The 27,631-nt window shown below is 42.2% G+C and overlaps 1 protein-coding gene across 2 annotated transcripts in view; it reads left to right on the top strand.

Moving 5' to 3' along the window:
- The window catches only part of LOC110950737 (disabled homolog 1-like), a 49,415-nt gene that overhangs the window by 11,060 nt on the left and 10,724 nt on the right, over positions 1 to 27,631 (top strand). Inside the window, exons 2-8 of one of the 2 annotated variants that reach the window (XM_022193491.2) lie at positions 8,365 to 8,979; positions 15,885 to 16,024; positions 20,686 to 20,784; positions 22,573 to 22,704; positions 24,968 to 25,087; positions 25,535 to 25,573; positions 27,519 to 27,584. In XM_022193491.2, coding sequence (XP_022049183.1) covers positions 8,910 to 8,979; positions 15,885 to 16,024; positions 20,686 to 20,784; positions 22,573 to 22,704; positions 24,968 to 25,087; positions 25,535 to 25,573; positions 27,519 to 27,584 — 666 coding nt within the window. In that variant the 5' untranslated portion in view covers positions 8,365 to 8,909. The remainder of the gene's footprint in view (positions 1 to 8,364; positions 8,980 to 15,884; positions 16,025 to 20,685; positions 20,785 to 22,572; positions 22,705 to 24,967; positions 25,088 to 25,534; positions 25,574 to 27,518; positions 27,585 to 27,631) is intronic. The other variant, XM_022193492.2, reaches the window with a different exon arrangement.

The following is a 27,631-nucleotide window of genomic DNA, read 5'->3' on the forward strand; positions in this document are numbered from 1 at the left end:
GCTGAATTCTGAAACCTAGATAGAATGCACATCTGCAACTGTATATCAGTTTTAGCTCACATATTTGAGTTTCTTCAGAATAAGAGCTTGTTCAGGTTTTTGAAGTTGGGACATGTTTACATGTGAAAACAACCGCAACGCTCATGTCCATGTAAACACCCTTAAATGGAAAAACTCCCTGATGTGTTCTGAGAACATTGATGAGACGCTGTGACAGCAAGTAGAAAAACAAAAGGTTCCCATTTTAAGAAGGCTGTTCTGTGTATCCCCTCAGCTTCATTAATGCTGTCTCGCAGACAGCAGGTAATATTTTTGTGCTCAGCAGTTTTGATCAGGGCGTCTTTCATCTCAACTACACAGGATCTCCATTGTGACTGATCATCATATTACCTGTCCACAATGTTTCTTAATCAAATGCAGGTCTTTTTAGACTTGAATCGTCAAAACAACAAACTGTGAAACAGTCATTCACAGTCGTGTTTCAGGAAAAGGCTGCTTGTGTATCTTAATTATATCCATGACCCATGTGCAATTAAAGAGGACACCTTTTGGCTATTTATTTAGTTCAAAGAGAACACAGAGGGAGGAAAAAAACCCTAATTGTCTCATTAATTACTCTCTGCATGAAATAATGACCAAACCGAGGTATCCACGGCTCTTTTGTGACGCACAAAAGAAGGCAGGGGTGGGGGTGCCAGCAAAATAAAACGTGCTTCAACCTCTTTTCACAAACAGGCATTATGTTGGAAGAGAGGGAGACAAAGAAAAAGAGGGCAGACGAGAACAGGGGCAGGAGGGAGAGGGAAAAGAGGTAGAAATGGAATTGAAAGAGTATTTTAAAAAAAGCATTCTGCAGAGATCAAGAACGATAAATATAAAGCAAAATCAAAAACAGAGCAAAGCGAGACAGAAGGAGAAAAGATTGGCTGTGAGGTAACATGGTGTTTGTCCAGGCCTTTCTGGAGCACGCCCAGTTCTCTCTCTTCCACCGAATGTGGTAAATAGCCTGTTTTAACACACTGTTCAGACACTGAGACACAGCACAACAACAAACCAAATCAACAGTAAATTAAAGGCTCCTCGAGGAAGCCACACAGTAACATCAGAGGAGGTGTTTTGGAGAGCCACATTCACCAATTAACTGTTCTGAGAGAGGTCCAGGAGTCGCACGCCGGTTTCCAGACTTTGCTATATATGCGGTGGGAGTGTGATTAGACAAATAAAAGAGGAAATGTAGCCTATCTTGTTTTCGTGCTATTGTTTACTGTCACCACGGGGAGCTAGTGACACTTTATTAGCCTGAATATGTCTGTTATAGAGGCAGAAGCAGCCTAAGAAATGCAAACTTCCAAAATAAACCCCATTAATATTTGTATCTTGAGACCTCTGCTGGGAGTCTGTTTCCTCATTTATGTCATGTATTGCAGACTCACACACACACATAGAGACGCACACTCATCCCCGCCTCACTCTTCAATCTAAATTGGGCCCAGTTATCCTGCAGCTGAGCTGGTAAAAAGGATAATGCAGGAGCACTTCAGAGGGCAGCTCCTCACTGCCCTCTCGCCTGCGCTGCCTGACCACGCTGGAGCCACGCCTAACCGAGTGCACAGCTCAGAGGCCTTTACTGACATAAATCTGCACAGCAAAGCAACTGTGTGGCAACGTTTATTTAGTTTCCCAGCTGCATCCGCTGAACCCGAAGCAATGAGGCCTCTCTTTCCCCTCAGAAAGTAAATGAGAGCGCTTCGAATGCCCAAACGGAATTTTTTTTTTTGTGTGTATTTTCTTTGCCCCCACCTCCTCCGCACGCACACTTCACTGTTCCATCGTCAGAGGCCCTCCATCTTGTCAGAATGAGGTGAACTAATGGGCCGTGGCTGAACAGCCTGAGCTCAGAGGCTATCAGTTCCCCCTGGAAGGCCAGGGAGGCAGAGGGAAGGGAGAAGGAGAAAGCAGAGGTCCTTCTATTCTTTGGCTGCAATATTTCAAGTTTGCCATCCATGCGGAAATCAAAAGGAATGGTTTAGTTTACAGCTCAGTGTGAACACAGAGCAGGGCCCCCTTGATTCTTCTGCTTCCATTTTATATTCATGGTATTCACATTTACTTGCATAATGAAATCCTGCTAATTTGCTCAATTTCTTCACAGAAAATTATGACTAGAGTCATAGTCCTTAGCCCCGATGCTCCAAACATCTTTTGCTGTTTAGCCTCAATATCCATGCAGCGCGTCACTTTTAATAGATTGCATTGAGTTTTGCATCAACGCTCATTGTCCCCAGAGGACGAAGCCAAATGACAGTAATGATCCTGAGACATTCTCTCTGGAGCCACCATGAGGTTCATATTCCTGTTTTGTTTTTGTCTTTTTCCTGTGAATGTCTCAGCCACAACTGGACGATTAGGCGTTGCATTTGGTGCAGACATTCATGGTTCCTTCAGGATGAACTGTAATCACTCTAGAGATCACTTAATAAAAATAATGCAGATTTACAGAGCACTCTTCAAAAATGATGCTTGACAAGGCAACAAAATATAGACTGATAAAAGCGCAACTGTTCCTATAACACCAATATCATTTCAAAATTTCACCGTTATTGTCGTTAATGACTTACAGCATTCGGTAACTACTTTTTAAAATTAACTAGTTTCATTACAAGATCACTGCCATTAAAATATAACTCCATGTTACAGTATTGCCTGCAGAGAAAAGTGTCTTTTTAGATTAATTTTGCATTACCAAAGCCAACAACCCTTCAAATTTTCCTTGATCATATTGCTTATATTGCCCAGAGGGCCTTTAGCCTGTTTAACTTAGGATGTATTTATTGGCTGTACCTCATTGCGTAGCCTAGTTTATTGGTTGATAATCTGTAACTCTGGAGGCTAATAACATCATTGACAGATGCAACATCTCTTGTATGGTTCTTTACTATGAGTTGTTTTTGATTACAAGAAATCATGAAAGTTTTCTTTTCTTGTTAAAATGAAAGGTTTGGGGCTCTAGTCTCATTCTGCAGCAGAGAATAGTCTGACCTCACCTCATTTTCATTCTGCCATGCGAGAAACAAACACTGTGACTTGTTTGTGTTTCTTTAAACCAATCACAGTCATCTTGGGCAGAGCGAGGCAGAGGATCCAACGGTGTTCCCTCACAACAGTGACGGGGGATTGTTTTGGTCGAACATTTGCACGCACTGTCCTTAAAATGGATAATCTACCAAAACAACAGCGGCAAAATAAAGGCAGATAGCAGCGGCTTACTGCTCGACCCAAATCCTCTGCAAAATTTGACATTTTCAGTGTGGTAGGTTGTTGCCTGGAGAATGTTGTTGTTGTTTCCCAGATTGAAGGGGATTTGGAAAATGGAAACGCACAGATAGCAGACTATGACAAGAGAAAAGTGTAGCCAATGGCCGGCGCATACCCTCAGTTTGCATCCAAGTCAGACTATAGTGAGTTTTTAAAAAAATAAAATAATTAAACTGCAATAGAAAAGTGTAATTATTTCACATACAGAAGTAAATATTAACTGAGGGTACATGACAAGCGACACCTGTGCAGCATTTTGACTGGATTTTACTTTTTTTTAGTTTTGTGACAACAAAAGGAAGCAAGATAATAGTGTACACTTTTTATCAGTGACTGACTGATAAACAGTAACTAAAATTGCAAAACTAATGCATGACGTTACTCATTACAACAAAAAAGGTAGTTAATTTATAGCACCGATCACTTTTTTTTATAGAACTAATATCCATCAGTTTAGTGGTAAATGTTACAATGTTAACATTCTCGATGTTTAACATGCTAAATAGTATACATGACCTGCTTGATACCAGCATTTTAGTATTACTACTGTGAGCATGTTAGCATTCTGACATTAGCATTTAGCTTTAGGCACCACTGCCCCTAACACAGCCTCACAGAGCCACTTGCATGGTAGAAAGTGTCTTTGCGTTTTTGTTTTAATTTTCTCTGTGGTCTTACAGCCATAATAGCGTGTAACGTGATTAACCCGCCAAATCACATGGTCGGAAATGTTAATAGATTGCAATGTTACCCCAAAGACCCATTTGCCAGTCAACCACTCGCTAGTCAGGCAATCTAATTAGTCCAACAAAAGCAAATTAACCTTATCATAGATTTAAGGGCTATCAGGCACTTGTAAGGCCGCATGAGACGACCTTGTTTGATGATTGTGAGACTGTGATAAGAGCTGATGTGGAAGAAAATGTACGAATGCAACATTTCACAGAAGTATAGAGTAAAAAGCTTTAGATATGTGAGTGGATATAACAGTAGTTGGTTGGCCTTGGCTGTGTAGCTGACACAAGGTAACGCAGCAGGGCTATTCAGCCTCGCTAGGCTAGGTTGTGACAGTCGTGTCCCACTCCATAAGCTGGGAGGCATTTCGTAACAAAGATGACCAGCGCGAGGTGCCAAAGCCGGTCTGTCGAACAAACGCTCCACCAGCCCCAGGCCATGCCAGCCTTGGCCTGGAAGAGACGGAGATGGTTCAGGGGGACGGGGGCCTCCCCTCTCCTCAGCAGTCACATGCAAGCTGGAGAGCACAGACTGCGCCTTTCCGTCGGGACCGCAGTGAATGGAGGTGTAATTGGCCATATCCAGTGATAGATGGCTGTTCAACCTTTGTTACTCATCAGTAGCAGGATGCACAGAGGCTTGTCTCACAATATGAGGTTGATTGTGCAGTCTATTAAAAACCCGTCTCAGGAGGAAATGTTACTTACTGGAATGCTGGAGCTTAAAAGAATCTCAAGAATGATCTGATTTAAAAATCAGCTCATGCTCAGTGATTGCCCATTATATCTGTGAGACAGTAAACATGATTGAGAAACGGATCACACTAATGAATCATTTTCATCCGCGGAGACGACTAGAGAACTCGACTCGATGTAATTGTTGGGAATTACCACCTTTTGTTTCTCTGCAACATAAATCAAAGTTATAAAGTAAAGTTTTCATTTAATTGCAAATAAATTACGGTGCAAAGCAAATTCCCATTTGTATGCTACATTAATTACACAATTATGGAGGCATCTCATCCTAATGCACTGAGGCTGCATAACAAGATATATGTACCTGCAGGTTACCCTGAGGGGCTTGTTGTGAAGGTATACACTCAAATTTCTCTCTTGAAAAATCAATAGCCGCAGTGATTGATGTGCTTAATGTGAAGGAAGTGAGAGCTGCCATACATCAGGTTAATGTTACAACATGCCTGCTTTTGCTCAGTAAACTGATTCGATGGTTAAAAATTCAGGATATTTCATCTCGTTTATGGAGGAAAATAAAGACATGCAGGCAGAAATGAGCCCAACTTTGCTCAAGGAAGTTCTCCTTTGCAGTTGAGAGAGGTACGACTAATACGAGCAAATTAATAAATAAATGGCGGCTTTTGTCGGGGGGGCTTTTGACATCCGCTAACAGCTGAGAGGAGCTAGAAAAATGAGTGATGCTCGTTAACTCTGACCCAAATCCTAAGAGACAGTGGGAGCTGTTAAAACACGGAGCAGACTGGGGAGTCTGGCTGACCTAGATAGCACTGGTTTTGAAAAGCAGCCGTACATCACATTAAATCGTGCTTCTGATACAATAAGGCACATCTCCCTCGTCGGTAATGAAAATTACATTGTGATAAAATTCTTTGTGACATGGAAAATACCTCTCCCGCAGCTGACACTGAGTCTCCGTCTGAGACGTACTCATGGGTGCTCCGTCGCCCGGGCCTGGGTGACATTATCTCCCTCATGAGCACACATGAATTGTGACACACTGTCGAGACGTCCGAAGGAGAAGCAGCGGTAATAAAACAACCACAATGACCAGCTGTTGTTCAAAGAAATTAAATGTGTCCGAACTCCACAGTTCACTTTGGAGTAATAGGAGAGCTGAAGGACTTCAGGGGAATGAGGCAGATATAACTATTTTATGGACAAATAGCCGCTATGCAACTGTATTCTGCAGACAGGGAACATCTGTTGGCTCACAAAAGGACCTCTGAAGACAAAGGCATTTCCTATGAATGGTAGTATAGGCATTTTCACTCAAGTTTTGCTTAGATAACACAAAGTGACTGATAGCCTTGACTTTAACAATAAAACTAACACACAGATCATTTCAGTTTTTAGATGAACTACAGGTAATGGAATTGAATTCAGTGTAACTAAAGCAATGACAAATTACTTTCTAAAAACTCATGAGGTTAGCTCTATTCAAAAGCAGTGGCCATGATAGTCTATCTAAACAGCCAAACATGGAGTGGATTTCTCAATAGCTGCTTTTTCTATTATACTAAGAAGTATTTAGATGTTTTCCTTCAGTAAAGCTTACCACAGCTTAGAAATACTGTGTTACCTTACTTAAGAAAAATATCTAAGTATTATCAGCCAAATAACCTTCAAATATAAAAATATTTAATATACGTACACTAAAATGGGCTCTGTCGAGATTCTATTTTATGTTATGCCTTTGGAGTATTATCAGTGACGCATTAACATGCAAACAGCATTTAAATATTGAAGCAGACTGAAAAAGAGCTGATTTATTTATTTAATATCGTGTCAGGTAGCTTAGTTTACTGCACAGCAATTACTTGCATCTAACAGAATTCATTATTATCATGTCCTAGTTGACTATAAATCACAAGTAATCGTTAATGTAAATGTAGTGGAGTATAAATAGTTCCCACTGAAACACAGCGGAGTCAAAGTAGAAAACTTAAATGCTCAACTAGAGTACTAGAATTTCACTTAAATAAATGTTACTTTAAATACACTGTTGCTTATATAACTACTTTTATGCTAACACAAGGATTATCAAGAGCACCAAGGACACTGACTCCATGAAGCACTGTTATCCTATTTTCTAGAAGCTTCATGTCCATACAACTAAACTGTAATTTCAATTACATTTTGTCGACACGTAACAGAAAGGCATGATCTAGTAGAAAATGTTTCTAGTTTCAAAAATCCCCAGGATCCATATTTGGAGGATGATGGCATAAGTTAGCTACAAGACTTTAACACAGCAGACTAGGGTTTGTGTCCTATGTGGGATTGTTATTCTTACAGCAAAGTTAGATTTATTAAAATATCACTTTGGGTTGAAACAGGCTCTTTACACCATTTTGGAAACGGCTGGAAAGCAGTGCAATAAAGATGTGCAGATTAAAAACGTATTTGTGATGCTTTACAAACGTAATTTAGAAGAAAATACATTTCCCTCAACACATAATTGAAAATGCAGTTTAGTTGAAACAGAATTTTAATGAGACAGGACTCAGAGTTGTTTGAATTTTTCATGCATCGTGTTTTACTTTTATTCAGGCACGTCAAATTAGGCTTCATTTAATTCAGTTTTGTTATTTGGAGGGAGTCAATAGGGAAGAAGGAGAAATAAATTAATAGAACGAAGCTAAATATGCGGTGAGTTTGGAAATTAACTTGATAATTGTCACAGTTATAGAATGCTGGTGCGTATGTTAGCTACCACCAGCTAACGTTTCTACTATCAATATGTTGAATTTGCACAAACATTAATAGCTTTGAGAAGGATTCCTGAATGGACCTTTTTGAAAAAATGTTAAAATAATCCCATCAAAATATGGGAAATTTCTTAAATCCATCGATAAATGACACTCATATTCTCACTCACTCTCCACACATGTTCCCACAATGTCATACAATGTCACGCGGGACAATGTCTGCCCGGTGTTCGATGTGCAGCAGCTCTTTTCAGGCCAGTGTAGGCTGAAGGCCTCTTTCTCCAACAATGGCACATCACCATGCCAACAGAAGCGGTGCCAGCCACGGTGCCAGCTTGGCATGGCCCCCGTGTTAGCAGTGGATGATTCAAGGGCATTAAAGCACAATGTGGGGGTTCCAGTTTATAGATGGCTGTGCCAGGATTCCCACCACAGTTTGCTTTCAAACAGCCTGTCATTCATCGCTCGCTGCTACTTCCCCTCCTCTCGTGCTGTCGGCCCGCGCTGGAAGCATTAACAATCCATCTTATGAAAATTTGCTTTGCATGCACAGAAGCACCGGTCATGCTTTAATGTTCCATATTTACTCGTACATAAAACAAGAGCGTCAAATATTTCACCGCAGGTTTTCTTCAAGGGTGGCCGCCAAACAGCAAGCACTTGCTGCACTCTCATTAAGGATTGATGATCCAGAAGAGATAATAACATCTTTGTTGATTTGCTAAATTGGTGCCTGCCAATTCATATGTTAAATTAATGTTGTAATGAGTGATCAAGGGGCATGTGTCATTTTAATTTTTAACCACCTCCAGCTTAACATTAACCATCATCCCTGTCTCCTCGCCTTGCAGTGCTCGGAGCAAGTGACTGTGATGGGCTGTCGGACTGCATCTGAAGTACTCTACCAAAGAATAATATCCACTCCTGACCTACTCTGAAGAACAATATTTGATTCAATCAATGTTGCAGCCTCCCTCGAGGGGAATTACTCCTGAGCAATAGGTGAACCCTCCGAAAAGAGCAACAGTGGACCATGTGATACTTGACCTTCACGGAGAGAACTCATGCACACAACGGAAGATGTCAAATCTGATCTGAAGCTGTTCTTGAGAGGATCGCCCAGCTCATAATTCAATCATCTTTCCTATGTTGTGTATAGCATTACTCAAACACCATGGGCCAATAGTGACGAAAAAGTAGTTTTCAATGGTGGGTCTTCAGTTATTGAGGAGTACCAGACGTCTCACCATGGATTTGAAGGAGATTTTCTTCACTAGAGAGCGACTGTGAAACACACCGGAGTGATTCGGACACTGGGAGCTGGGAGGATTAGCTTGAGTGCTGCTAACCCATGGTGGATCTGCTGTGAGCAGGACAAGGGACTCAGTGGTGGAGGATGTCAGCAGAGGCCGAGCTCCAGCCGGGTGTCAAAACCAGCCAGAGAAAGGAGTCCAGGCGGATCAAAGGTATGTCAGATTCTAACAAACTCCCCTGTCTTTGCAACAGTAACACATTAGAACTAATTATTTACTAAAGAGGCATCCAAATAATCAGCCCATATAGTGTTTGAAGATGGATTGAGATGAAAGCCTGATTATGTAATGTTGAATGAAAAGCACTCAAAAGACAACCTCAAACATGTCAGAAAAAATGGTAAAGCAGCAGATTTCTTAGTTTTGGCAGGCAGGGAACATAACTTTGTGTCTAGTTTGGATGGAGCTAAATAACGGTAGAATACAAGGAGGAAAGCTTCACTCTGTCAATCCGACTGAGAAGCCCCCTGTCTCATCCCAGGGATCCAGATGTAGTAGCAGCTATTCCATGTAGCCCCAGGGCTCGGTAGCGCCATGATTTAGGTGTCATGGACAGGGTAATTCACACCATGTCGCTTTGATGAACAGCATAAGTGATGTAATAGGACGAGACATTCTCAGAATGTTCACTGGGAGATTGAAATGGGATTGAATTGGCTGAGAGGAGCAAAGAAGAGGAGATAGAGGGGCAGAGAGGGTGGGAAAGTGAGCAAGAAGAGGATGCTTTCTTATTGGCCCCTCCACCCTCTTCTTCCCCATCTCTCTTTTTTTCCTCATTTCTCCATCAGCAAAATAAAGCCACTCCAACTAGTCCAGTAAATCTGGCTGCTGCGGGCTCGCTGTAACGAGGCCGTCGGGCCAGGTCCTCTGTGGCTGTTTCACTGGCTCTGTCGGCTCGCTCAGATAAATGGCCCGGCTGGAGGAGGGCCCATCGATTTGAGTTAAGTGGAGGGGGGAAAGCAGAGCGAGGGGGCAGCTGCACACGTGGCCATGCGGCTCATCAAAAAGGGGCTATCAGTGCAGGCTATCAGCCGCTGACTTTACCATGTTAATCACATGTGCTGCAGGGTCCGCTGTAACAATCAGCAAAGATGCTATTTAGATCTATATAAATGGAAATAGAGAAACAAAAATGCATGCAGAACGTCGCAGCTCGTGGTGGTTTTTCAGCCTGCTGGGGCCTGCTGAAGGACACTATCGAGGATCAGGCTGATGACATATATTTAGATAAAGCACTGTTTATACTCACATGGGTGGGAAGCAGCTGCAGAAAATAATGTGATTTAAGGTATAAGACTGCTGTGATTTTATGTTTTCCCTCTTGTCAAGAAATAGCTTGGAAATACCAGCCAGGTATAAAATTGTTTGGTGATATTGCTTCTCACTTTCCTGTCAGGAGCACTCAACCTGAACTCATTCACTGCTACAGAAGACGTAAATCTTTAAACACATGTAGCATGTTTTAACACTAGTAAAAGAGGAATAAATATTGCATCTGTTGCGATTAAACACACGTAGCACTTTTGTGACCGTTTATAAATTGTTTTGAAATAAGTCACTGTGTCCACATTCATTATTATGAAGAAACAGGAAACCATAATTTGTGTTTTTTACTCATTAGCTTGCTCGCTGATTACTTACCGCATAGGTAATTACTTTCATTCGGCTTGCATTGCTTTCTGTTACTGAGCCTGACACTCTAAGTGCATTCAAGCTTTATGAATAGGTCTGCCTGTGGAGAAATACACATAACTGTGATTTTACTGAGTTAAATGAGAAAACCGATACCTGGTTCTGTCACTTCAATGCATGCTAAATTGAGGAGCCATCGATGTTTTTGAGCTTGGCCTAGCATAAATACTGGTCGTAGCTTCCGCGTCTGTAAAGTAAAGTCAACATGTAAGTGCCTGAAACCTGCATTCTTTGTAACAGGCAGAAGGGGGCGACTCATCTGGTGGCAAAAAGCAGTCACACTGTACAGAAGTCTATGAGAGAATTATCCTACTTCTCCCTTGATTTGTTACCTCAGTAAACACTTTATTAATAAGTTAATGGTCTTTACAATTCTACAGTTTCATTTAGCAAACGCTCTTTTTCAAAGCAATGTACATCTAAGAGTAGATACAACACAAGCAAGAATCTAGTCAGGAGAAAACAACCTGGATAAGTGACACAAAACAAGTTCAAGTGTGATAGGACCTTAGTGACTACAGGCAGTAGTCACTCAATTGTTGTTGTCAATTCTCCTTCAATGCAACACGATGTTCATTTTGTAAATTATGTCGCCATTTAGAGTAAAATAGATGGTGAAGCAGGGTATACTTGTGAGTGACTGGTTGCTATCATATTGTAGTACATTGTCTTCTCAATCAGAGCCACTTGGTTTCAAAAGATCAAGATGACAGTGACCAAATTCCAAACAAAATGCACAAAATAATGATCACTCTAACTATGCCTACTGAACAAAACTTTAAAATGAAAAAAGACAATATTTACTTGTCATCCCTCCATCCACCTCTTCATAAGACAGTCAACATACTAAGTGAAAAAAGGTCAAAGTAAAATCCCTTTTTACTACATATTGAAGAAATTTATCACAATATTGTAACTAGTTATTCTAGTTTTTCATTGCTATAGCATCGTTGGCTTTGTTGTTTTCTTAGGATTTACCATAGACTGTAAGGATAAAGGAACTGTACGGGGCGTCATTCATAGGTTTCTTGAACAGCGATTTTAATGTGGAGTGTGGTGGCTCCGACTGTCGTTATTTTGTCAGCCCATGAGTCTACCCATCTCCTATAAATCCCAAAAAGATAAAATATGCTCGCTACAAATGTCTCTTAGTCATAGACTGCCCTATGGCTGCACCAACCTGCCACTAAAATTAACCACACTCCATTTTAACCCTTAATGCAATTGATTTGGGTGAGCTGTATTAAACATTATTACTCTTGGTAGTTTTCATGTAGAATGAAATTAGCTAAAAAGGCCAAAACTGTTCATTGTACCAGGCTGTAAACATGTTTATTTTGGGTGTAAAGTTTGACATTTATAATGGAGAACTATGGGGATTTACTTTCTTTTTGAGCAAATTTCTAGTGGCCATCTGAGAAACTGCAGTTTTTTTGCATTTCCACAGCAATTTCATTTCTTAGCCTTACAGGTTGCCCTCTGGGATTTATCGATAACAGAGTAAATACAGAATCCAGCCTTATCTTCTAATGCATTATGTGCTGCTTATTTTTCTGCATGTAATTTCCATGCTCCTCTAATGCATTTGAGACGCATACAGAACATTTACAGTGATAGCGCGCGCACCGTCTTGCGTTTTGTGTTGCCACAGCACTCTTCGTCGCTTTCCAAACAATTTGCAAAAATCAAAACCTCACTGCAGCAAAGTCTGCCACAGTAAAGCCAAAGCTCCCCTCTACCCATCCACAGAATTGCTTTACATGCGTGACTTTACTCTATCTCCATAGCAACTGTTGCTCTCCCACTGTAATCTGTGCACACACACAAAAAATTATTCATTTCAAAAAGACAGACAAGGAATGGAGGACGGAGAGACATTGGGAGAGAGAGGGGGACGAGGGCAGAGAGACATAGGCACAGAAAGAGGCAAAAAGCACATTAAATCAGCATTCCCCTCTCGTACTGTAAGAGGCGGCACAAATACTAACCATTTCCCCTCTATTCAAACACTGTTTCCCTCATCTGACCATATCATTTCTTCGTGTGCTCCTCCAACTGTTTCTTCATGCTGCTTCACCAACAAGCTGATAATAACACTGTGGAGTCCCTTCCTTAAAGAATGATCTCACACAACAGCACCCAACACCTATCAGCACCTGCATATAGGTCTGCAGTTAGTCAGTGATCTACCCACTCCATTGATAATGTGCACAAAACCCGTCATTACCTCTTAGTCCTTTAAACAAAGTTGGTTAGAGGAGTTTTGACATCAGTGTGGGTTGGATGAGGGGAACATGTGCCGTCGCTAATGTTTGTAAATGTGTATCCGTGTGTTTGCTGAGGCTTATGAAAGTTAGTTTGCGCACATGGGGGAGGCAGATGGCGGCGACAGATTTGCCTTCCTCAGACATCCATGCTCTTTACTGCTGCTTAAAGTCATCAGCCCCCCTCGCTGATTGGACGTACCTTGTGTTTTCATTGTAGGGATGTCCTGTGCGGAGATACACAAAAATAATGGCTGCTATTGCATATTTCATGTAAGCACAGCTCATTGTAGCTCAGAGGATGGTGTGTGTGGGGCCTACTGGCAGACGGGGACGCTGATGGAAAAGGACGGGCGGGTGCGGATACACACTCAGAAGGGTTCATAGGTTAAGCTCCCTCAGTGCCCGGATCCTCAACAAAAAGTTTCTTGTTGCCAAGTCCTTATATCTGGAGGGGCACTTCTGACTCTCCATCTGTTGCCATCTGTCCCCTCACTGTCCCCATTCTAGCGTGGCAACAAGACGGATGCAACACTGTGATCAGAGACAAGCCCTGAAACAGTATGGAGCAGAGCGAATGGTAATTGTTCTCTCCATGGTCCTGGTGCAAAGCCTGTGTGACGGGTGGGATGTAGAAGAGTTGATTTAAAGCCCTCTCATGTCCTGGCTGTTAATTATCCACTCTTTTATTTGCCATTTGAATTGCTATTACACTATTAGGAAAGGAGGGCGACAGGAAATATTGGGTCGAAACGTGACTGAGATCTTGGACAAACCACCGGGATGCCCAAATGGCAGGCATGCTGTGCCATGTGTAGGATACATGGAGACAAGCAGCAGACAATACTCTAGGCAACCTGCTGTCAGACAAATTCTAAGCATCAGGTTTATAGGCCAGAATCGTTGTGAGGACCATTCAACCTTGGGTAATTGTAAATCCAGAAAGCCAGAAGAATATGTGTCACCTCCCGTCACAAACACACACACCTTCTCCATCTCGCTGCTCCTTTCTTACAGTGTGTAACAACATGAAACAGCATGCCCCACAGCTCTTTAGTTTTCAAATACACCACACTTGCTCATCTCCATCTGAACCCAGAGCACGTAGTGTACGAGTTATGCCACCGAGTCTAGGCTCTCATTCGGTATGCAAGGCCTACTTTTTTGAGGATCTGTGCATAAACCTCTAAATCTCTCCTGAAGTGTTATTAGGGGGAAATGGCATGCTGTATGTAAAGAAACAAATGGCACAGAGCATCTGGTTAGAGCTCATCTGAGAGAGTTGCGCTGAATTGGACCGATTGTGTTTAAAATGCAAGTGGAGCAGCATGCATTTTACATTACATTACAGAGTGTATGAGTCATTAAAATCAGGGTGGAATACATAATGCCGTGTGAATAGACTGCAGTCACGGCGTGAGGGATGGTTTGAAGCAGGAACAACAAAAAATTATCGTAGAAGTCCACCCTCGCCGCCCTGCTGGGTGCTGGGTTTAAGAAGCAACAAAAGCGTGACTACGGTTCGTCTTTTCAGTGAGTTTGTCGTCTGAGTCTGGATGTCCGTGTCCGTACGTGGCTGCTGTGTGCATGCCAGCCTGGTTAATGTTCGGAGGTGCACGGTGGCTGTATATAAGACTCATTATCCTCTGGCAGGGAAACAAGTCTGAATTAGGCCCAGATTTGACATTCACTTGCTTAGAGACTTTAATGACTTTAGCATCGTCAAGCCCTACCCCCTCCCCGTTAGAGAATTGTGCCCTCATGAATAAGTGAGAGGGTGTGCATATCCAAGACAAGCACTTGCATTTGAACTAAGACGTTTTTTTTTCTTTTCTCCATTTGCGCAAGCCCGTTAATTTGTTCTTTTTATTTAAATTTCCAATTTTCCCTTTTGATTTTTCCCCTTAGAAATTGTAGGAATGGAAAAAGGAGATTTGGTTAGATGCAGCATGGATGGTAATGTCGTGTGTTTCATGGTGGAATAAGCTCATTTTTGTGTAATATGGTGTTGGAGTGCAGCCTAACAGTCTCCGTTAGGGATGTTACACCTTGCCTGCGTCTCTTGCACTAGCTTAGCCAGCCACTTAAACGTGCTCCTAACTGATGAAGTGTTCGGTCTCGTGACCTAGATTTGCAGTGAGGAAGGGGCCTGAAAAACTGTTAAATTCTCCAAGGTGCTGGTGACCTTGATTTGAAATCCTGCTATCTCTTTGTGCAAATGCAGGGGGAGCCGGTGTGTTTTAGCAAAAAAAAAAAAAAAACCCCGCACAGGTTATGAGGGGTGGGTTTTACACGTTGCACATAGCGCTCGAGGCTCAACCAACACATAATCAAAGCAGTGCGGACGGCAGACGGCACGGAGACAAAATGAGAAAGGTGTCAGTGTCAAGGAGATGTCAGGGCAGCTGCAGAGACAGAATAATCAGCAACAGGGAGGGGAGGAGGTGACAGTATAAAGCCTGAGGCCATCCAGGCACACACTTGTGAACCCCCACCCACCACACCATCATCCCACCAACCTTCCTGCCACCACCCAGCATCCATCACACTGGGAGGGCTCCGGAGGATTGTGGGTGAGCGCTGGACCGAGATGATTCTCCTCAATAGCGGCCATTCAAGCTGGTTTGTCGCCGCCAATAGCACCCATGGGAACTGGGGGGCATGGGTGCGACACAGGATTGAGCACCCCCCATTTAGCCACCTCCAAAACCTCCCATCTTTGCCTTTATTTTGAGTGTGAATCCCCCCCAACAATGTACCATTATGGGTAATAGTGTGGAGTGTTTTTAGTGTTCCTGTTGTTTTCTCATCTAGTCCACAACTTCATTTCCAATTTCAAGTTCAATTTTCTTCCAATCTTTGCTCGCTGCTGCTAATTTGCCATTCATTCTGCATTTCCTATTCCATAAATATTTATACCGGAGAACACACACACACGAACCCACACACACTTGCATGCACACACATAGTAGCCTCTCCACCTCCAGCAGGGCAAAGTTGTAGGATTCAGTTGAGCTCACACATCCCCTGTTTCCTGTAATCACCCGTTCCCTTTCTTATTCCTCTTTCTGATTTCTCGTCCTCTTTTCTCTTCCGCCGTAGGTCAGGACCGCAGTGAGGCGGGGCTTATTAAGCGTTTCCGTGGAGATGGCGTGCGCTACAAGGCCAAGCTGATCGGGATTGATGAGGTGACAGCGGCGCGTGGGGACAAGCTGTGCCAGGACTCCATGATGAAGCTGAAGGTGCGGACTTCTTTATACGTGTGTGTCTCTGTGGGGACATCATTGAGCCTCTTCACTCATCTTAGTCAGATTTGGAGAAGGCATGCTCGGGCATGGCTGTATTGTCTGTCGAATGAGTCATGGGAGCTGTCCTCTCCCGTGCACGACTCGCTGAAGCTCTGTATGAACCGACCAGATGGAACAAATGAAGGTCCAGCCATATTATTTCATCGCTCTTTTTTCTGTAGAAATCTGCTGTACTGTAAGGTTGATTTTTTTGTGCAAAATAGTAGCGACTTTGTACTTTCTTTTCCCTCTAATAGGCTGCTTTATTTTTAGTATTGCTCAAAGCTCTCTGCATTTATTCATACAGCTTTTTTTTTCTCTTTACCTCAGAGGCAATCTGGCTTCCTATTCTGAACGGCTTAAAGCAGTATATCGCTTAAGTAGAAAATTCTCACTTTTTTAGCATCTCACTACAAGATGAGCAACTCCCTCCACCCCTTTCCCCCCAGTTTGTGTGTCTCCTGTATGTTTTCTCGTGTCACTCACAGCGTGTTATTTTTATAACAAAGTCCATGATGTTACACTTGTGGCACATATGCAAACTGCGATAACGTGACCCAGATAATATTTAAGCCAGCGTTCTTTACAGAATGCTGCAAGTAAATTAGGTCAAATTAAGCCCCACAGTAAGAAACAAAGTCGGGGAAAAAAGTCTCAATACTAGTGGGTGAGGATGAAAGGGCTGAGTGTTCTTAAACTTACACCAAGTGCAATACTAAAATGCTGTTTAATCACCGTTCACCTTTGTGACGGAGGCTGCACATTTAGCTCCACGGATAGATTGAAAATGATGCCTCTATTTGACATTTTGACATTTCCAGCTGACTGAATTTCATGGTGTCATGTGCAATATTATGCTAAGAAGATGAAACTGCATGTCAAAAAGTCAGCATCAGGAACTGAGGGTTCATATAGAAGTCATGGAAATAAACAAAAAACTATTTTGTATCGAGCTAGTTACTGCTAATGCTATCAGTATGATTAGAAAAATGTACAATCACGCTGCTATTTTATTTTACCTTTGTTTACCTGCTTGATTTTCATACATTTAACTTTAAGAATGAAGAGTTATCAAAGACAAATTCATTATCAGGGCAGAACAGAGCAGTTAACATTAGCATCCAGGACCGTTGGCTAAATCGTGAACAGCGAATGTGGCAGTTGTAAGTCCCTTTGACACAACGTGTTCAAGCTGTTGAGCCTTTATTCCAACCCAAAGTTTTGCATGTGAGACAGAATGAGCGGTTTTCTTGCCTTTAAGCCAGCAGCTGCATCAATGTCTTTGTGGAAGGAAGGGAGAGCCAACATGGCAGAACACTGGACACCAATGCTGTTGTGTTATGGTACGTGTCCAGGGGTCTGCCAATTATATTCTGCATTATTGGTATCATTATTTATAATTACCGATTATCAATAAAATACATTAAATGCACTTCTTAGGTTCTTCAGCAGCAGCATCTGATTGGTTACAACCATCCAATCAGCACTGAAAGCTACTGTTTACAGACAGGGACAGACGTGCCGATCTGTAAATTCAAGAATTATTATTAGATACTGCTACAGTTGTAATAAATACTGCAGTCTTACACAAGAATTCACAGTTTTCTGAATAAATCACTTGTTTTTGTGCTATGCAAGGGCTATTGCTACAAGGTTTGCTGTCTGTGGCTAACAATATCTGGAGTGCTGTGAGATCTTTTTAAAGGAAAAATAACTTCAGCAATCTGCTGTAAGTGACACGCATGTCCCTGTAGCAAACCAAGACCTGTAAGAACTAGACAAGAAGCACAGCCATCTACACAAATCAGGGAATTAGCTACTTTTGTCTAGAAAACAATAACAAATAATGCTTTGAAATATGAGCCTTAGTGGGCAATAAAAGTGACAAGAATGTGAAATGAACAATCTAGAGAACAGCAAACAAAACTGCAGGACACAAACTGTTCAATTTCAGTCAGTCGACAGTAAAGATGAAAACAGCGTCAGGCAATCTGCCATCATCACTTCAGTTTCTATTGTACATATTCAACTATAGTAATCCTTACCAGTGAAGTTAAAAATTCCCAGCTGTCAGATGTCATAAATATATAACACTTGATGTATACCAGTTCTAAGTACAGGCTGTTGGTCTTTTTTGATTACTAATAACTAGTGCTGGCATCCATTCTAAAAAACATATCGATCTATCCCTAGCCTATGCGGGTGTTTTTGGACACAAAGACTCCAGCGTTTTCCAGCCTTGGACAAATGTGGACATGTACCGTTACATCTCACCTCTGACTCAGGCAAACCAGCATGTAATATGGAAGAACACAATGAAGTGGGTTCATGGTGGCTTGTTTGGTTCAGTGTGAACGAGTAAAGGCGAGCTATGGTATCGTAGTGAGGACGTCCTCTTAGCGGAGTGATACTGCGACCACTGTTTGACAGGAGTGACCAAAAGGACATGTCTTGTTAAAGAAAATTGACAATAAGTTTTCAAAACGGAAGTATTTCTACCATCAAATGCAGTTATAGTTCTTGTACTACTTGGATGTCACTGCCCTGGTTCAGTCATCCATCTGAAATTTGACAGCTGCTTTTGAAAATATCTGGTTCTTTAACAAAAAAGCAGAAAGTTCATTGTATAGAAAAATATTGGGGGTAGAAGTTCATTACTACCCCCACAGTGCACCACTTAAAATTCTGTCGGGTGCAGCACTAATGGCTGGAGGAAGCCAAACACTATGCTCTTTTAATCAGTTGCTTAAATCAGTTCTCCTTTAATTTTGGTGCCAGCTTTATTCCAATTCAGCATCTATGATGCTGTTTTTTTGGCAACAACTGCAACAACTAATTGTTTTTAATGAGCCACAGACTGGGCAGAAAGTGGTGGTTCTAGTGTAAGCTTAGAGGATCATGACACTATCAGTGAGAATTATGTGATTTTATGTTTAGAAATGTTAAGGATACTGTCAAATAGAATCAACTGAAATGGGAATGCAAAAATTTAGAAAATACTTGTGGAACCAGCAGTCCCTCCTAATTCAGAATTCTATTATCAGTATGAATGGCGTATTACTCAGATGTAGCCTGATTCTTCCTCTGTATCCCTTTGTCTTCTGCATTTATATGTATACTATTCATAAGTAAAAGGCAATGAGAAACCTCCTCCATCACTCTATGTCTGGAGGAAAAAAGCAGCATAGAAGCATCTTTGCAGTAGGTGGCCATGGGATAAATCCTCCTCCGAAAGAGAACATATATGCAAGGCTTTTTAAGTATCTTCTCGCTGGCTTTCCTGGAGCTTAAATGTGTGGGAAGCCCCACAGCAAAAGCAGTATAGCCAGAAGGCAAAGCCTCTCATCACCCATATCCATTTCGAGTCATAAGTCCAATAAAACAACTTTTTCGCTGCCTTGATCTGACATTTCAGCAGTGCCCTCCGTATGACTCCAGTAGTCACCAGCTTCCAGCCACTTACAGTCAATGGAGCAGTCGATATAGACCTGCTATTATCTGGACAGGGGATAGAGGAGGGGACGGGTCTCTATTGAGCTGCCTCTCGCTGCCATGAGGACTAATCCACCAAATGGAGAAGCCCATGGCTGATTGACAACATCCATCGACTCTCCCGCCTCTTTCTCACTTACTTCATCTCTTTCTTATCCCTGTTGCTTGTTCTGCTCTTTATCCTTCTCTCATTACATTCCCCTTCATTGTTTCACCTCCAGCTCCCCCTTTGTTCTCATATGAATATATTTATGCATGTAAAGGTGGGTGGATATTTTTTCCTTGAACGTCTCCAGCTTGATGGTGATTATTGCAAATCATGCTGGCCAGGGTTTTAAATATTAGCTTGGCTTTAAAAGAAAAACCTCTCAGGGGAAAGTGGTCTGAAGCGCAGAGGAGGTCGACCACTTGTTATCAGAATCAGGCCCGCAGTTTAGTCAGACATATTCAGCACAGAAAGCAAGTCTTTCTTCTTTCTTCTCTTATCTTTTCCCTTCTCTCTTCTTTTTTCCTCTCAGGCGTTGTTCCATGAAAGACATGTCAAGCACATAGGTCGCATCAAATGGAACGCAGTGGAAATTTTAATTGTTTTCTTTATCAGAGTGGAGAATGTAAGAATAAAGGAGGTGCTGAGATCCATGGGAAAAAACGTACTTCAAAGGCTGGACCGGTTGTTCAGTCAGCACTATGCGAAATTGCCGGAGCGAGCTGGTTGGTCAGCAGCGAGATCCATTCTGTCAGCAAATCTCACCTTATTGTTGTTAGCTAGAAGTTGTGTATTGTCTCATTGAAGTGCGGGAGACCTACTTCAAGAAAAGAGGGGAGAAAAAAAAGGCGGCAATAATAATAAGTCTCTCCGCTCAACGTGTGAATTCCTCTGAGAGTGAAGCTTCAGGAAAAGGCACATGAAAAGAACATTCTGTCCTATCACACCTTATGTAACTCCTGTCACCCTACCCCCAGTCTTTTCCCCCTCAATCCCGTCCCCAATCTCTCCCTTTCTCTCTCACCCCCACAATCTCCCCCCTCAATACGCTCACCTGAGTCGGAAGGAGGCTCGCTGTCTTTCATGCCAAGCTCATATCCTTTCATCTCCTCATGTCGTTTCCTTTAATCTCTTGCAGGGGATGGCTTCCTCGGCACGTTCCAAAGGGGAGCACAAGCAGAGAGTCTTCTTGACGGTCTCTTTCGGCGGGATCAAGATTTACTGTGAAAGATCAGGGGTGAGTAGCATGTCAGCGAACGGAGGCCTGCCGCGCTGCGAAGGTCTCTGCCAGCTACTGTACCGTGAACCCAGAGTATAGGACATCCAGAGGGCAGACGCTTGCACGGCTCAGTTCACAACGCCGCCATCTTAGAAGCCTGACTGGCACAGTTGGCATATTAGTGCAGCTGAACTACCTGCACGTGCTCTCTCGTCGTGCATTTTCTCCAAATATTAATGCAAATCAAGCAATAACATGCCTTCCACGGGACAGTTCGCCCTTTAGCTCTTGAAAATTAAACCTGACAGCATTAAATTGCAGGTCTTGCATTTGATATATGACCCAGAGTCAAGTATTTTAACATATACCCAAGTGCGATTAGGGGTATGCTGCAGGACCTACTTAAGATCACTCAGGCCCTGTCTGTCTGCTAATGATAGTGCAGTGAGCAATGTTATGGTGATGTTATGAGACGGGCTGTTTCCGCCTCCATCCTGGCTTCCATCCCCCTGGCGGACTCAGAGGCCTGCTGTTCCATTACAGAATGATCGAGGGGCTCGGCTCTCCCCCGTCCTGCGGCATAGTGTTGGCTAGATAGGCCCACTCTGCTCATCAGCGCTAACCGATAATTAGCACTCAGTTCCACCCCTTAATGATCATTGCCGTTAATGCTAATTACAGCGGCTCCACCTCAGCTGTCGTTAGTGCTAAACTGATAATTATGCAACGGCGTTTGTCCCGTGGCTGCCGACCCCCACCCGACCACCCGTGATCTAGTCCGCCCTCCAAAAATTCGCCATTCTTTGATAGTATCTCTGTTCAGTCGGCTGCTGGTGACATCTTTTTTTTTTTTTTTGCCAGTAATGAAAAAGAACATTAAACCTCCCACCACGACCTACCAGCTCACCGGCTTTTGACAAGCTCATTTGTTGTTTTGGAAATCATGCCCTCTAATGCTCTTCATTTTATTTACTGATTACTGGCAGTAAATAACACTCGTCACTTAATATCCCTCTCGAGTTATTTGGGTGGAAACGGGGTTCACTCCGGCGCAGGCTGTGTCAGCAAGCGTTTAGATGGAAATACTTTATGTAAAGCTGACATGATTCTCTGTTGAATCGAGTGCACTAGTCATATTAGTTTTGTATTTTGCATTAATCTGAGGCGTTACTAGCGGCACTCCCGGCTGAGTAACGGCTAATATTCAAATGAAAGCTCCTCCCCAGCGCTTAAGCTTATCTCAGCTAATAGAGGAGCGGCAGGTGGGTGTGCCGAAATGACAGCTGAATTACTCTGTGTGTATATATGGGTGTGTTGTCTGTCATTTTGGCTGTAACATAAAGTATGTTTTGAGAATGAGAGCATCTCTTGCTTATTAATCTGCGTTTCTCATTGAAAAACCACAGCAGCACAAAGCAAACATCATGCAACTGGACTATACTCACAATGACAGATTGTGTGCTTCTATAGTAGCTATAGTATCCACAGAGGACTGGGATAAGAGATTTCAAGATGCTTGAATGTTCCTTCCCTCTGTCAGAGACTTTCAGGCTCGCTCTGTGTTGGTTGGTTGCGTTTGGTTCAACAATATGCAAAGATGTTTAAAGTAGGTTTGACCTACTTTGTCTGCCAGCACAGTGTACAGCGCTGCGCCTCATTTTTAAAAAGTCAGAATTACAAATCAAACAAGATCGCGTTTTGCATTTTGCAGCTTACAGAAGAAGAAGGCATGCAGTAGATGTGCTTTATTTCACCTGATATATGAGGTTGTTGTTGATTCAACACTTGCATCTTACTTCCTTCCAGGTGCTCCTTCATCACCACTCAGTCCATGAGATCAGCTACATCGCCAAGGACACCAGGGACCACCGGGCCTTCGGCTATGTCTGTGGAAAGGAGGGCCACCACAGGTTTGTGGCCATAAAGACCGCACAGTCTGTAAGTACTTTTCCTCAAGTGTTGCAGTGAATGAGGGTGAACTCAAAAGCAGAGATTGGACACAGACAGTCAGCACTTTGAACTGGTTTATTGAAATGGAGGAGCGAGGCATGTGGAGGGCTCGGGGACAGTGGAGTTTGGGTGCAGTTGGAGAACTGGGTGCTGCCGGGGGCTGGATGGGCTGAGCTGGTGGAGTGGAGCTGGATGAGTTTGTAGAAGAGAGCTGGACTGAACAGTGGAGCCAGGCAGGCAGAGTTATGAGAAGAAGCTGGCGAGGTCAAGTGAGTTGAGGCTGAAGGATGGTGAGACTGAAGACAGAAGGGTGGTCAAGTGGGCTGAAGAAAGAAATGAGAGCACAAGATCAAATAAAGTTCAGGTAACACAAGGAACAAATTGGTGCTAAGTTGGTCGTTCCGTCTGAACCACTTGCCTGATGAGACTAGTGGAGAAAGGAGTGTAGAACCGGTGTATATATGAGCACCCGGTGTCAAGGTTGATGGAAGACTGTGGTTCAGAGCAGCAACATGCCAAGACAAGGACACACATGCAAGCACACAATGAGAAAATACACATTGGAAATGACAAAAAGCAAATAGAAGAAATGCCAGAGGAGAAGTACGGATCCCAACAGGACTGTGACATCAGGTGTGGATCCAAAAGTTCCTCAGTTTTAATTTTGCAAATGACAAATCAAGCGAATTACAATTAAGACCTCCTCATGTGAAAATCTTGATTTTTTTTTTTTATATAAAGAAAAGTAGCATTTTTTTTGCTTTGTTAAAATGTCAATATGATGTTTTTTTACATGCTACAATACGTGTCAGGAGCAACATGAACGTTCAACACCAGACTTTTGAGGTTTCATCTGCAACAAATCCAAACAAACAATCCCGTCAGCTTGCAGGATGGACATTTCTGTACTGTTATTATTCCTTAGAATTGGTTTCTAGTTTCAACATGTATGGTTGAATTACTCCAATATCACATTTTGCCAATATGTAGAGTAGTTTTGCAGTGTTTCGACAGTTGTAGGTGAGCTAGTGTGCTCGAGCTGCATTGAGTAGGGGGTGGGGTGGGGGGGGGGGGTAAAGATTTAATAAAGCAGGATTATTTTTACTGTCATGAAAACAACTTTTTTCACCATTATAATACAGCATGTCACTTCTACAACTGACTTGAACCTCATTCAAAGCTGTAAATAAGTAATGATGCCTGAGATTGAGTCACGTCGGTTCAGGCCTAACAATTAAAGATTCAAGTTGTCTTCATTGACTTGAATGACTTTTGTGACTTTCTGTGTTCAGCCCATTGTGGAATGCACAAATGACTGTTTAACTAGACACAAAGAAGAAAAAAAACTCAAAGAAATTGCCATGGTTTTACTGCAAGTTGTGTTACTGTGGCTCAGTTTAGTGACATGTAAAAAACAATAGTTTTTTGATTTGCTAACAGACAGCCTGGCAAGAAACTGACCCATGCTCAGTCTTAATTTCAGTGCTAGGCTATGATACTACAGTCCAAATGCTACAGTAAGTAAACAAGCAGATATGACTGACCTGTTACATTTAGTTCAGAAGGAATCCCCTAAAATATACACATATACGGCAGACCGGCAGGTATTAAAAGTGAAGGGAGGTGAACAATGAATGGCACTCCAGATTTCAGGGAGACTCAGTCCAACAAAAAGTACAACCACAGATAATCCAGGCACAGAAAGAAAAATTAATCCAAAAAAGATAACAGATACACAGCAAGATAAAATGTTAGAAACAGAAGGAGGTGGGCCAGTAAACGGTCTTATAACTGGAGGACAAACGAAGGGAACATGAGGTGAAGAAGGTAAATAAGGAGTCAAAAAAACGAACTAACAATGGACAGTGGAAGACGCTAGACTACATATACTTAAGTGGGCTCATTGGATGCAGAGACTCAAGTGAAACCAGTCAGAGTGAAGGTAGCAAGTTATAAGTAGCTGAAAATATACATGAAACAGAGACTAACAGATGGAAGCACAGCAGACACTTCAATCTATAACATGACCTTGTCTTTAATTCCGTTTCAATAGTAGTTTATGAACTGTTTTAGATCTCCGTTCATTTTACAACTAAGCCTTTCTCATTCAGAGGTTTAGGATGAAAACAGACTACAAAAGTGGTGAGAGTGGTAACACTTCAATCGGTTACCATCTGCTGCTACGATGCTCTTATTTCCATTCTTTAATGTGCCACATCGTCTTTCCTCTTCTTCCATCTCTGTCATCCAGGCGGAGCCTCTCATCATTGACCTCCGCGACCTCTTCACTCTCATCTACGACATTAAACAGCGGGAGGAGATGGAGAAGAAGGCCCAGAAGGACAAGCAGTGTGAGCAGGCGGTCTACCAGGTAGGACTCTGCCAGGCAATTCTTAGCTTTTTTTATTTCTCAGCTTCATTTTACATTCAGAGGCGAGATCACACATTATAACTCAGCCAGCGATTCATTCACACAACAGATATCTCAACACTTACAAGCCTCCTCTGAAGTGCATTGCGGGGAGTGTTTGTCTGCACCATTGATTTCTGCACCGAATATCTAAATATATTGAAAATGCAACAGGTTTGGATGCTTATTTTCACTACAGTCAGATACAAGCACCAGGAAATATGTGTTTCTGTGATGTGCCAAATCAAAAACAGAAACACGCTGTCACTCTGTAATTGTGCTTGCATCCAGGAAATGACAAACTGTAATGAATGTGTTTTGTTTTTTTTCATTTGGTTTTCATCATTTTGTTTTCTAATGAGACTGAAAAACAAAATGTGTCATCTGCCTTCTGTTCCACAAACACAGACCATCCTGGAAGACGAAGTGGACGATCCAGTTTACCAGGTAGGTCCGTGGGCTTGTAGAGCAGGAACCAAACTCTCCTGACTTTGATGCTTTTCTTAGCTTCACTGGTGCTGTTTTCACTCTTAAAGCTTGGAATCCAAAGAGAAAGACACAAATTAATCCTTAATTTATATATCTTCTCCAGCCACTGATCTGCTTGAATTAATGATTCATAATTATGCACCATTCCAGTAATACACAGTAGACCATCCTAGTGGACAGTTTTGTTCAACCATTCAACTCCCATTTGCCAGTGCAGTGTTGTAAAACCATATTTTTTAAGTTCGATCTGTGTCAATGTTCCGATTTCTTCTAAAGACATGTCCCCCCTTCCCACCCTGACTGGTTGTTATCCCCCCTCTCTTTTTGCCCCTGTTGCATTTATTTGGCTGAACATGATTTTTTTTTCTCTTTTTTTTCTCTGTGTTTGCTCACACTGAATACAGACAACACTAACTCTTACTCTGAATGCTATGTTCAGTGGTACGTCCAACCACCTCCCAGATCACCTCTGTTCTTTGCACTTGAAAGTGTGTTTTTTTTTTTTTACATGAAGTCATTCCATTTGCAGCTTTTCGATTTATGTTGATGTTGGTTGACAAAACTCCAAACTGTGGCCAGAATATTAAAGGAGCAGTTTGACATCATGGGAAAATGTGCTTATTTGCTCTCTTGCTGAGACTCAGATGAGAGGATCGATACTACTGTCATGTCCGGAGCCAGAAGCTAATTAGCTTAGCGTAGCACAAAGAATCGGTGAGCCTGGCTCAGTTCAAAGGCAAGAAAATTAGATCTCATCAGTTAATATGTTAAAGTTTGTGTCATACCAAGGAAAACCAAAGTGAAAACAGACAATTTGTTGCATTACTGGAAATTATGTGCTGTACTTTTCTTTAGCCAGTAACTTTTTTCAACTAACTGATTTTCAGCCAAAAATCTGCCACATTACCCCCATACAATCGGAATTAGAAACCTTTATTGCCAAGTAGGTTTTCACACACAAGGAAATTGACTTCATGTTTTTGTACATAAGTGTAAACAGTAATATGTAGATTTAAAAAGTGTTGCAAGTCAGTAGACAGAAAGTGCTAATCAAGGGATTATAGTTCATAATAGGTCATAGAAATTCATCCACTGTGCAGAAGAATGTGAAAGATTGCATAGTATGTAACGTAAACAGCTTGTAATGCACAAAAGGATCACAATAATCCTATTTAAAAGCCTGGGAATTAGAATTTTTACACATCAACTTTTGGCAATCTGCAAGTGGACAGAGTCAGGTTAGCTTTTTCCCCCTGGTTTTTAAGCTACGCTATGCTAAGCTAACTAGCTGCTGGATCCAACTTCATATTCACGATGCAGATGTGAAAACAATCTTCTCATCTTCCTCTGATCAAGACAGCAGCTAAGTGCATCTCCCAAACTGTCAAACTAATCCTTTAATTTGAAATCTATAAAGGCGTCTTTTTTCCTCTCTCTTTCTTTTTTTAACATTAGCTTTAAAGGAAATAATGACACATTTGAAGGATCTCAAGCAAACATTCTGACCTCCGGGTCTATTTTCTCTTAAAGAGGTGGAGCATCACATTGCTGAGGTTGAAGGGAGACCTCGGGCTAAGACCTCCACACTGCCTTGAACTATTGCCTGACCTGTTCTACTTGTGCTCTTTCCTCTTCCCACCTCGCTCTTTTTCTTTCTCTTTTCATCTTCCCCATTCCTCTTTCCCATGCCCCACTTTTTTTTTCTCTCGTACACCCTTCATATTCCTGATCTCATTTCATTTCCCACTCGACGCCATCCCCACTCCCTTGTGCTTTCATTTATTCTCGTCATGTTCCACTACCTCTCTGTTTTATATGCCAACCTCTCCCTCTCTTCCTCTCTGTCTTCCCATCTCATTATTCTCTGCACCTCTATGCCTTGCCCACTACTTCTGTTCTGTAGTACATAGTGTTTGAGGCTGGACACGAACCCCTCCGTGGCCCCCAGTCAGAGGAGAGCGTTTATCAGGTACAAAGACAAGCACTGCCCCCTCTTTTTTTTCTCCCTCTTCGTAC

This window comes from Acanthochromis polyacanthus, chromosome 9 (genome assembly GCF_021347895.1).
Source record: "Acanthochromis polyacanthus isolate Apoly-LR-REF ecotype Palm Island chromosome 9, KAUST_Apoly_ChrSc, whole genome shotgun sequence".
Taxonomy (NCBI): Eukaryota; Metazoa; Chordata; class Actinopteri; family Pomacentridae; genus Acanthochromis; species Acanthochromis polyacanthus.